This window comes from Panthera uncia, chromosome D4 (genome assembly GCF_023721935.1).
Source record: "Panthera uncia isolate 11264 chromosome D4, Puncia_PCG_1.0, whole genome shotgun sequence".
NCBI classification, from domain to species: Eukaryota; Metazoa; Chordata; class Mammalia; order Carnivora; family Felidae; genus Panthera; species Panthera uncia.
The window spans coordinates 40,560,322-40,573,343 of NC_064807.1; the positions used below are offsets into that span (position 1 = coordinate 40,560,322).

General features: G+C 35.9%; 1 protein-coding gene across 5 annotated transcripts in view; it reads right to left on the reverse strand.

Moving 5' to 3' along the window:
• The window catches only part of BNC2 (basonuclin 2), a 432,990-nt gene that overhangs the window by 153,126 nt on the left and 266,842 nt on the right, over window positions 1–13,022 (reverse strand). For all 5 annotated transcript variants that reach the window (XM_049618060.1, XM_049618382.1, XM_049618149.1 and 2 more), the window contains one exon: window positions 1,114–1,216. In XM_049618060.1, the coding sequence (XP_049474017.1) occupies window positions 1,114–1,216 (103 nt within the window). The remainder of the gene's footprint in view (window positions 1–1,113; window positions 1,217–13,022) is intronic.

The following is a 13,022-nucleotide window of genomic DNA, read 5'->3' on the forward strand; positions in this document are numbered from 1 at the left end:
GAGGCACTGAAGGACCGTGGCTCTGCCTGCCAGGCACACCCCTTCCAGGGTATTCCTCTCCTGCTACCCTACCTATCCCTTCTCGATCTCACACACAGAAATGTGGCTGAAATGTCCCCACAATGCCAACATACACACCCTAACAAGCAAGGTACATGATAAATTAAAAGCATTTCAAAGGCATGGCCCAGTGTTGTTACTTCAGATCTTGCTAGAATAACAAGACATTTATAAAAATACAACCCACTGGATATTTGGCACAGTTTGGGAATGAAGAATATGTCGACTGAGAAGCCAATACCCCAGGCTGTCAAAAAAATCTCAAGCCAAGATTTCTTTTATAAACATCACCTATCTTTAAAAATTCTACATTCTAGGAAGAAAATGTCTGCTTATTTTCTAAGTCTCTTTTTGCCTGAACATAAAACACATAAACCATACATAAGAACATACTAAATGCTCAATGTTCCACACTGATGGAACAGCTCTGTGCATCTGGCAAAAAGCAGCAACACTTGCAGCCACGGCCATGGGTCACCCTCAGGTGACACACCGATGCAGAGCCCCCATTCAACACCGGCCACCTCCAATCCCGATGAGCACTGAAAGGGGGTATTTACACATTATTTTTTCAGATACTAGCCAAACAATGTTCCCGTTCACTCTCTCACTCACCTTGGACCATACAAAATTTAACATCTGGGAGGATAAATGCAGCCTCAAAAGCATACGACAAGGGTGAGCAGTCATCGACGAATTCTCCTCAAGCAAAGAGGGTTTGCCAGCCTCCTTCTGAGGTACAGGCCCTGAAAGGCCAACTGTGGTATGTTTGAGTTTCCATCAGGCCTGGTGCTTGCTGGCTGCTGCTACGTTCAGTCAGAACCCCACGGCCCAACTGTCCTATAAACATCGCAGCCTTCTGCTAAGAACTGCTTGCCTAGACTTACTCCTTAGAGCCGAGAATATGCTGTTTGAGAGCTGCAGCCTGCATGTTAACTAGCTCTTGGAGCACAGCTGACCCCTCTCTTCTCCAGGGCAGTGACTGCTCTGAAAAAATACGCACATTCACATGAACCTAACAAGAACAGGAAGAAAAGTCCAGATTTTCCTCACCATGTGCCACCCAGCCATGTTTACACTGATCGCAAGTCCTCAGGTTAATCTTCCCTGGTTGAAAACATTCACACGTGCAGTTTACCAGTGTGCAACGGATGGCCTGAAAAATAGAGGAAAAAAAAGGATCAGCATCTGTTCAAAGGTACTGTATTTCTTTACCACTTTAATAAATAACATCCACTTCCATTTTTAAAGGCTTTATGTTGGTAGGGGCCTGGAGTGTTTTAAAAATAAATTTGGAAAGCATCAAAATCTCTTACCAAAAAAAATGTAAGAAAACAAAGCTCACACACTAATAGAATGTTTCATGCCATTCATATTTAACCTTTAAATTAGAAACGTAGACCAAGCAGAATAAGAATAAAGGATTATGTATTCTACAAGATGCTTGATTTGTAACGCTAGGGATCCCAAACAGAAAAAAATATTGCTGCTACTATATATTCCCATTTAAGTTTATCCACTTGGCAATAATGCAGGAAAATACATTCTACTACAATAATGCTCAAGTGAAATGTTGGTGAAAGTAAAACATGACATACAAATATTATTATTAGAATGTTACTTCTCTTCTGCTGAGTTTCACTTAGATGCTTTGTTAATCTTTCAGATACACTTTGAAAGACATCCCTATTGGCTCAATAAAATCTAACATACTTCTGGTATTATTTATCTACTTTCCAATTCCTTGTTTTTCCATTTTGATATATTAATTTCATTTTCATTCCTATTTTGAAAAATACAAAACAACATTCCTTTTACTTTAATGGTGATGTAAGAAACGAAGTTTCAATTTGTTTTTAGATCATATATGGAATAGGAAAAGCCATTTATGCAAACATCTTATATTGGTAACAATCCAACTGGATCTTAGAAAACTGAAAAACACACTCAAAAAACTTTCTTTACGATTACTTTCTAAAAACGTTTTACCAGTTTATATTATAAAGTGAATCCACAGAAAATTAGCATAAATGAAGTGTAACTTTTTATGGATAAAAACCTATGCTTAAAACTTGTGCAAAAGCTGACCTTATGCTCCTAGACCACACTTAATAAATTTATCTCATATATTTAGTTCTAATTTGCATGGAAATTCTGAAGACAGAAGGGACTTAGTCCGATCATTCACAGATTAACAACCTACTGTAACTATTTGAACTGCCAGGAAAAGATGGCTCTACAACTTTAGATGCAATCAATGCTTACTGATTTGGGGTGGGGGAGTGGTGTTTGGAGGAGAGGCTGCAACTACCTGAAACTGCAGTTCTACAACTGAAAGTTATGCTCACTTACACAGCTTCCAGATGCTCATACTCCTAGAGCTCATATTCCATTTTGGATTTTTATATAAACTGTCTCACTTATAACAGACAGTATTTTAGATATTGTCAACACTGCTGGGCCAATTCCATTTACAGAGAGTAAAACTGGACAGGTTTTACTGTCCCTTATCAGGCAAGTTTGGAAAGTATTTCACTTTCACTAATGAACATTAAATCTATAGTTTCCCTGTTCGGTTTGCAATAAGAGTCTGTCTTCACGATAGACTCCTTCCTTAGTTCACCTCCACCTCTAATTTGCTGCTCCATTACCACTGGGGAAACACACAATTGTATAATCTGCCTGGTATTTCAGGGTTTGTCTTCCAATGTCAACAGTCCAATTATGTATTAGCCAGGTTGTGAAACTTTGCTTTATGTATCGTGATTTGAAGAATTACTAATAAGAAATAGGAACACCAAAGGAAATGCTGACTAAGCAAGAATAATATATATATTTGTAGGTTATATGAGGAAATAATTCTCCCAAAGTTTCTTATTTCAATTTCAATAGTTTACTGACTGAGCAATATATCAGAATGTAACAGGTTAGAAAGAGCTTCTTTAAATAACATGTTCATTAGTTAATGAACTCACAACTTGACTGTAATATGGTCAAAAAACCCAAACCCAAACAAAACAGTTTAGTTTAGAGGGAGGTGTTTCTACTAAAGAAAAAAAAATGCACTTCACAAACTATATAATTATAAATTCAGATATGGCAACCACATTGAAATGAAAATATTCATGTAATCTGAACAGCTTTAATAAAAGCTTTCAAAAATATACCAAAAAAAATCACCTCTGCTTTACCAAAATTTAAAAATTCCCAATAAAATGATTTCTCAAGGATTATACGTTAACCCCAGCATAAAAGATATACATGTTTTAAATCATTACTTTGTTAATATTTAATTATTTTACAAAAATAGCCTAATTTTATATTGTGTTTAAAGCACACTTTTGTCAATTTTAATTATTGCTACATTCAGGACAGAACAAATTAAGAGACTATAGATTTGCTTTATTTTTATGTATAATTATTTATTCACTGATTAAATCATTTATTCATTTGCTCTAAACCAGTTTATGATTTAAATATTTTCTCTACCTAAGTAACTTTATACATCTGGCACATTTGGGAATTAAGTTCATCATCCTTTTTTTATGAATTCTACTCTTTTTGTACCTAAACACACAAACATTGGAACACCTCAACTCCTTTTGTATATAAACACTTAAACACTGGAATATCCATTTTGTATTTCTATGAATTCCAGAAGGTCTACTTGTTTTAAATTCAGATTTTTATAGACTACAATTGTTCCTTAAGGGAATTATATATATTTAAACAATATGGTCTAAATAAATATTTTGAGTAAGAGACTATTGTGGCTTCAAAGGAAGTTTTATTCTAAATAACATTTTTGAAACAGCATAAAACTTTGACATACTATTTATTCACAACAAAACAGAACCAATGTGATCACTTGCCAACTCACCCACACTTAAAGAAAATAAATTATCATAAAATTATCAAAAGCAGTTAAGCCTCAAAAATGCACATGCTTTACAAGGAGACAGCTGGGAAGAGTAGAAATGGATAAGCTTTCATTTTTGTGAGCATATTCATGTCTTCCTTCATTCAGCCAACATGTGAGTTCCTCCCACTCACTGCTGAGCACTCTCAACTATAGAAAATCCAGAGATGACGATGAGGTGGCAGAAAGGGGACACCAGGAAAGGAGTAGACAGTATATACTGTCAGACTGTTCCCACCTATATATCAGGGATCTTCATGCAGGTCTGGCTATCTCAGGTTATCAACCCCTCCATGACTCATCAGGAGTGCTCTGTTTTTCTTTTCTCAGTTCTTACATGATCAGCATTGACAAATCCCCAGAACAATAACAATGATAAATTTTCTTAAGCCTGCAACTTATTAAAAGTAATTATTCTTTCTGCTTACCTTTACCATGGATTTCTTGAAAGAAAAATCCATGCACCCAACACCTACTGCTTCCACTTGCGCACAACCACCTACATTTTAATTTTGCAATCTGGTTTCTGTCCCACACGTTCCTGAAACTTTCTCCAAAAGGAATGTTCTCATGAATTTTGGTCCCTTTTTCTACTCTCCTGGTCTTCCGAGACCACAGTGCAGCTTCCGGCACTCTTCCTTCATTCCTGGGCTGTAGAGACCAACGATCCTAGTTTCACTGGCAACAACTTCTCACTCATTCTCCACTGTAAATAAATACAGGTGTTTCCCACGGCCAGGCTCTCTCATTTTTTATTTTGGCAATTCTATCCCCTCTTCCAGCTTCAAATACTATCATTTTGCAAAAACCATTATTTTGGAGCCAAGTACTGTGTTAAGTGGCAAGAAACGGATGGCAGAGTCCCTGTGTTCAGGGACTTGACAGAGTTTGTGGGCAGTAGGTGTAGAGGAAAGACCCTAAGAAGAGAAGGAAGCCCTCAAAAGGGCTAGAGAAGCAATCATCTCTTTTTATTCCTCTGTCTTTTCTTCTTCCAAAGGTAGGATTTAAAATTTTTTAACAGTAACCTATTACCTAGTATCATTAATAATAGCTAGACTTACTGGATATTTGCCATTTTCTACTTACTAATGTCACATACTTTACAAACATTAACTCTCTTAATCCTCAGAAAATACCGTGAGGTTAGCACTATCATTACCTTTATTTCACAAATGAGGAAACTAAGGTGGAGATAATTCAGTACCCTGCCTAAAGACACTGAACTAATAAAGCCACAGGAAGCCGACCCAGGTCTGTGTGAACTCTCCGTATGACCGAGAACCTTGAATTATAATCCCATTCAGTCAGGCAATCTTTGGGCAGAGCCCTTCAGTCTGCCCACCATTCAACCCCCACTGTACACTCTTAACTCTTGCTCATCTTTCAGATTTTAACTCGAATACTACTTCTATTCCTGAGGGCAGCTGCCCTCATCTCCCAGTCAAGTTCCCCATTAGTTTCCTGCTTCACAAGGGGTTTTTCTGTCATAGCACTTAAGACAGTTGTGAATATTTATCTGCAACTTATCTATAATCTATTACGTATAAATGTATTTATTCATCTGTGTGAATACTTGATTAATATCTGTCTTCCCTTCTAGAATTTAAGCTCCATGAGGGCAGTCCAACACGTTTGTTGAGATTACAACGTACACTGGCAAATGACAGGTACTCAAAAGGCACTTGAAATACATGATTCTCAGAGCCTTTTTCCTCATCTGTAACAGTAGCAATAACATCACAAGTGTCAAAGGACTTAAATGAAATAATGACTATAAGGCCCATGGCACTGTGTCTAGTAACAGTAAAACGTTTCAGTAAATGGAAACCATTTATGACACTAAGAAACTTTCCATATATTATATTTGAATTTCCCCCCATGATTCTTCCCAATGTGCTATTTATCCAATGCTTTATAAAATGTTTAACACATAGTCTTAATGAATAGATTGACATACATGATGCTATATTATTCATACTATAGTCCTCTAAGATAGGCACGACAGGGATTAGTATTTGTTTTTAATATCAGGGATCAGAAATGTTTATATGGATATTACATGGCTCTTACATGACAGGGTGATTTCCCAATTATTAATCAGTTTATATCCATTCTCTACAGAGAAAGGAAGAAAACATACAATTAAACCAGTAAATTATAAATACTGACATTCAAAAGTATATCTAAAATAAAATAGGCCAATTTAGAATAAAAATATTTAATCAAAGTTTGAGCAGTAACATTTTTACATTTGAATATTAAATTAGAGTGCATTTGAAAGTATTCTGGATGAGTTCCAAAGCCATATTCAAATAAGATTCTGTTATCACGAAAACTGAAGTCTCTTCAGCTTTATTATGCTCATAGCAGGCTTGAACTCTGCAAGAATATGGGAGCTAAACATCAATCTTCTCACCAAATGACATTTCTCAGGAAAACATGGATGGTTGCTTCAGCTAATATTTAGTGTACCTCATAAAAGAACTATAAACAAGTCTAATTAATAAATCTATTAGCTGTTTCTTATCTGGGGACATGTACACAAGTTACATATTAATATAAAATAACAAAAGGCAAAATAAGGCAAGGGGGCAATTAGAAACATAAGACATATATTCTGAAGCAGTAATCATACAAAGTGAACAAAAAATTAAAAATTTAAATTCTAGGTTTTGTCTTTCCACAAGAAATACTATTTGCCAGGAGCTCCCTTCAAGTGACCTACATTAAAACTGAATTATGGAAAGAGCTAATCATTAATATAGCATCCATTCTGTCCTATAAGTTTCTATTGTAAATGTAGGTGGGTAGATGCTAAGTATACAAATTAATTGCCTATGATGGCTGTAAGTGACAAGGTTTACCTTTTTTATTGTTAACAACAAATTTCTTAATAAACGGAATTTTCTACTTTGGAAGTCACATGTACATATAAATATGTAAAACTGGCCAATCCTCCATGAGGCTACAAAATAGTCTGTGTTACTATGAACTCTTATTAAGTCATCACTACATGTTATTCATCTCTGAACACACAAGTCCAAGAAAGAAAGGTACATACACATGGTGACAGAGATCAAGTGAACCATTTTATTGAGTAGGAAAATCGTCCTTGAATGACTTTGGTCTTAAAAATAAATAAATAAAAATGTGGAATAAAATTATCTGTTCACAAATCTGGAAGCCAAGTATTATGTCACAGACTACACTGTAGCAATTACAAAGCAATGGTTGCCAAGCATTATGAAGAGAATGGCCAAAAAGATGCACAGAGATTAGTGGGACTTCCACACACATTTATAAATCTTGTATATGAAAACCTAAGACAAATAGAGTACTTCAATAGCAATGTCACAAAGATTCTAAAGAATTCACATGACAGTAATGGTCAGAAAATAGCTTACTGTACAAATTTCAGGTCAGTTTTTTCCCCTCTCATTTTCACACAGCTGATACATAAACCTAATGGAAAAGAAACAACTTTCCAAAGAAGTACTTTGAGGGATGCCTGGGTGGCTCAGGTGGTTGAGCATCTGACTCTTGAATTTGGCTCAAGTCAAAAGATCCCAGGGTGTGGGATCGAGCTCCCTGTCAGGCTCCTTGCTAAGTGTGGAGCCTGCTTGGGACTCATTCATTCATTCATTCATTCATTCATTCATTCATTCTCTCTCTCTCCCCCTTCCCATGAGTACACACACTCTCTAAAATAAAATAAAATAAAATAAAATAAAATAAAATAAAATAAAATAAAATAAAACAAAAGTACTATGAGTGTCAACTAACACTTAGAAAATCTATAGGACACTGCCTCTTAGAACTCCTCAGTATCCTAAATTTGTCCAACACACACTGCAGTCTGAGCAAAGAAAACTCAATTTTTTTGCATGGTGGACAGTTACTGGGCCAATATGAACTAGACAACAGCACAAGAAATGGACTTTTACTTGATTACAAAACTCATACAGGATTAAAGCAAAGGTATATCCCCCTGTTGTGCTACAGGATTTTGCAATCCTTGTTTGCAAAGCAAGATACAACAGCATGAGCTGAACAGACACTGAACACTGACCAAAAGATGCAAGGTTTTAAATATCCCACAAAGAAATTTTATAACAACCTAGAAGTCTTATCTAACTCTATTAGACTATTAATATAAATCTATATTTATAACAAGCTGGGTATGTTTTCAGCATTTATACCAGAAAAATACAAACCCGAGTTTGAATGTGCAATGTTCACAGAGTTCACAAAAAGAAATTATCAGTGATTATAAGGTGTACTATAAAAATTAAGGATCCACAGAGTGTTGAACTGCACGTAAATGCCACTACTTGTAATAGAACAGTAACAACAGCAAATGAGAAGCAATGAAGCTAATGCTGTCTGCTTAACAAAACCCATTCAAAATTTCACAATGGAAAATTACAGCAGATGTATGTATCATATTTGGTGGTAAGATAAACTTGAAATTGAAAAATTAACCCTTCAATAAAATGTTCCTTCGAATTTGTCTCAATGTTTTTAATATCATACGAAGAAATAGCAACCTGATCAAACGATCATTTTGTTGTACCTTTGTGCTCTGAAACTTCTTGGTGTCTTCAAAAACTAGATTTTGTGGCTGAATCAGAGGATTTGAAAATACATAGTAAGGCCAGACTCGCTACAAGGGCCAAATGCCAACGATGTAAACCTGGTCAAGATGAAAAGCTGGACAATTCAAAGATGGTCAAACTTCAACAAAACACCACGAGAATAAAATTACTGATCAAGGAAATACATCATCTTCACAATAAACACTTCCAAAATAATTGAAAGAGATTCACTGGGGAAAAGCGGCCTTTCAACACCATTTACTGTTAAAATCCAGAATTTTTAAACTTTATTTTGAGTTTTTCTTAAAAGCTATGATCCCAGGACGCCTGGGTGGCTCAGTTGGTTAAGCGCCTGACTTCAGTTCAGATCCTCACGGTTCGTGAGTTCGAGTCCTGCATCGGGCTCTATGCTGACAGTTACAAGCTTGGAACCTGCTTCAGATTCTGTGTCTCCCTCTCTGCTGTCTCCACTCACACTGTGTCTCACTCTCTCTCAAAATCGAATAAACATTTAAAAAAAATTTTAAGGGGTACCTGGGTGGCTCAGTCAGTTAAGCGTCTGACTTTGGCCCAGGTCATGATCTCATAGTCCATGAGTTCAAGCCCCGTGTCAGGTTCTGTGCTGACAGCTTAGAGCCTGGAGCCTGCTTCAGATTCTGTGTCTTCCTCTCTCCCTGCCTGCCCCTCTCCCGCTCGCTTTCTCTCTCTCTCAAAACTAAATAAACATTAAAAAATTAAAAAAAAAATTTAAGCTATGATCCCTCCATCAAGTGGCAAAATCGATAAAAAAAAATATGGCATATTCATATGATGAAATATTATTTGGCCATCAAAAGGAATACTGATATATAGTACAACACAGATGAACCTTGAAAACATTATGTTAAGTAAAAGAAACCATTCACAAGACCACATATATAGGGTTCCATTCATACGAAATGTTCAGAACATAAAAATCCATAAAGACAGAAAGTAGTTAGTGGTTACTTAGGGCTTGCAGGGGTAGCTAAAGGATTTTTTGAGGTAATAAAAATGTGCCAGAATGAATATGATGATGGTTGCGCCCAGCTGTGAATATTCTAAAATCTATTTAATGGTATACTTTAAATGGTAGAATGTATGGTATATGAACTCTATCTCACTAGAGTTGTTTAAGAGGGATGAGGGACAAAACTCACTGCATCCTCTGGTTTCTACTGCGCCCAGCTGTGAATATTCTAAAATCTATTTAATGGTATACTGTAAATGGTAGAATGTATGGTATATGAACTCTATCTCACTAGAGTTGTTTAAGAGGGATGAGGGACAAAACTCACTGCATCCTCTGGTTTCTACTGGTGGTGTTATTTAACTCATAAGATAGCATTCCCTCATAAGGTGTTACTTAACTCGTGAGATAGCATACATAATGTAATGGAACACCCTTCTTTAACCTAGTAGGTCTTCAATATACAAATGCTAAATGAGTGGATAAACAGAAAGCAAATGAAAAAATTTCACTGTTGCTTAAATTTGAAAATACCTTCTGCTTTGAAAATATTAAAACTTAATATAACCATTTAAAAACTGGCAATTATTTTCTAAGTCCACTGCTATTTTTCCATCAGGAAAATCTAGGACATTCTTCAACAGACTGGGGGGGCCGGGAAGGTGATTCTCAGTTATGTTCACATACTAATATCAGGATACTAAAACAACTAAGAGAATTTGTTAAAAACTGACAATGATGAATTCTGTCATATATACTAGCAAAAATATTCCTCAATTTATTGTGATGAAAAAGTTACTTCAGCAAAAGTCATGAAGCAAATTTGGTTTAGGGGGAGGGAGCAAAGAGGGGAAACCATAAGCTTCTGAGTAAATGTTTACACATGAGTGTTAATGTTTCCATGACTTTGTGTGAATACATAAACACAAACAGGGAGAAAGAGACATATACACAGGCACATAAATTTTCACAGACATGGATCCAATGAGCATCTGTAGTCATTACCTTACGACCACAACCTACTATCAATCGACATGAGGAAGACCCCATTTAAATAATTTAGGAGTTCAGAGTAAAAATCAACAGCGGGATATAGCCAATTATATAAGGAAAATATCCATGCTTCTATGGCATCAAAGCACATGCAGGCTTTGGAGTGCATGTGTTATGTTTTTTTCCCCCCAATTAAATTAGGCCTATGGTAATACAAGCTATTTTGTTAGGCAATTAGTAATATTAGAGAAACAGGAAATGAAAAGGCATTTCAATTTGGGCAGAAACATTTTATTTTCTTACCTAACAGTTAACAATTAAGATATTCCATTTACTGCTGTATGCTTACACATTTTACAGACTACTCACACAGGCAGCTGTGATAATTAGAAAGGAAATACTCTTTCAATGAACATACCTATCATCTACTGAAAATAAGGGATTAGCTCACCATACAAAGTAACCCATTTTAACTAAACTCTGTCTACGTTTACCAGAATGCGTAACTTTATATAAGGAGCCAAAGCATCTCTGATATCATATGAATGCTAAGCAATACTCATCTCATTTCACCTTAATGTTGAATCAGCGATTTTGTATTCCATTGATATACATTTTATTCATTTTCACTAATGCAATTTGAAAGGTGGTAATATGATTACATTTCTCGGTGGCATTCATGAAAACAATTACTAATATAATATGATGGGGAAGACATTAATAAGGAAGGGATTGATAATGAGATGCAAGAAGATTTATAAACCTTTAAGCACTTTACAAAGAAATACCTCCTCATTAGGCAAGAAGCAAGACAAGAGAAAGCCTGAGTTCCGGTATTTCAGAAGCAGCTTCAATCCCTGGAACGATGATTTGCATGATGATCTCAGAGTTTGGTGACCAAGCAAAGAGGTGCAGGAATAACCCAAGACTTATCCCAAGTTGTGCCCAAATGTAAGACACCATCCTGACTTGATGATGCCTCTCTTTGCCAGGCAGCGTGGGAAGGACTCCTTCAAGGAAGGAGTACCTCTAAATCTTGATCCTCTACAAAAGGAGCTAGCCACCTTATTTCAAATGCCACGCACAGTAATCAATCCATTTACCAAGCAAGAACATAAAAGGTGGGTGACCTTTTAACTAAATTTACTCCTCTAGGTTTGTGAAAAGAATTTATCCCAGTGAAGCAACAAGGGAGACAAGTTGTTGCATTTTAGAGTGTATCATTTCAGATGACAACTCTGATTACCCGGGCCAATTGAGGCAGCCTTCGTGAGACTAATAATATCCTACGTTTGTACAGTGCTATGAAGCTTGCATAATATTTCAAATACATTCTCATATTTAATCATCAAAATCCCCCAAATTAGAGATTTTTCAAACAGCAGAAAATGAGGCTCTGAGATGTCCTTAAATGGCCACATCTAGTAATCCAGGGCTCTTTCCACTCTGCCTGTGTATGAAAGGCAAGAAGCGAAATAATCCCCCTTGCTACCCTCCCTCCACAGTGAGATTTCCTCAGATATACATTTTTTTCAGTTACAACAGGAGTTTAAAACGAAGTAAGAGATGTGGACAAAACTACACTCAAAGGGAGAGGTGTGGGTAAAGGTTTAAGCAACTTAAAAAGGTGGGGTAAACTGCTAAGTAAGCAGTTAATTTATACTAGGATTTTCTACAAAATGGTACATTTTAGACAGAGAAAGCAAGTCTGAGCAGCTTTTTGTAGAGTTTTAAAATGGTTATACTAAGAAAGGCCAAAATCTAAAAAAAGTGACACAAGGTATCCTTAAGAACACTTGGTTTATTTTATATCACCTTATTTCTACATGTCTTGGGATTGCCCATAAATAAGGAGTGTATCTCAATAAACATTTTAATACTTTCCATTGTGCATATATAACTGTACATCATAATTATGTCTGATTATGAAAGAATGTGTCTCTTTTGCCCAAGAGCAGATATCACCTCAGGAATCATACCCATTACAAATAATAATAATGAGATGATGAACAGTCTACATGCCCTCTTATACGTTATTTATGTTAGGTCACAGATTCCCCAGGGGTCCGTGCTGAGACCTGGACTGGCTTCATTAGAGCTTCATATAAATCACTAAAGGCACATCTTGATTTTACCACTGGCTAGAGTCACCAGAATTCTTCAAGTGAAACCTCTCAGGTAATACATTTTTTAAAAACACAAATACAACATTATCATTTCTTCTAAAAGGTAGTTTTCTCAAATTCAAAGAGCTACATTCCAATGCTCAGAGAAACCTCACAAATTTCTATGGAATCTATAAGCATCTGAGGGTAAAACGTGCCCTAGAGTATTGAAAAAACATTATTCTCTTTTTTCTTGTAAGGATTAGTTGTTAAAAGACAAAAGAGAGACATATACTTATAGAGAAAGACGGCAAAAAGCAGACCATCTAGCTGCTAACAAATGCTTCAACATTACTGAGCAA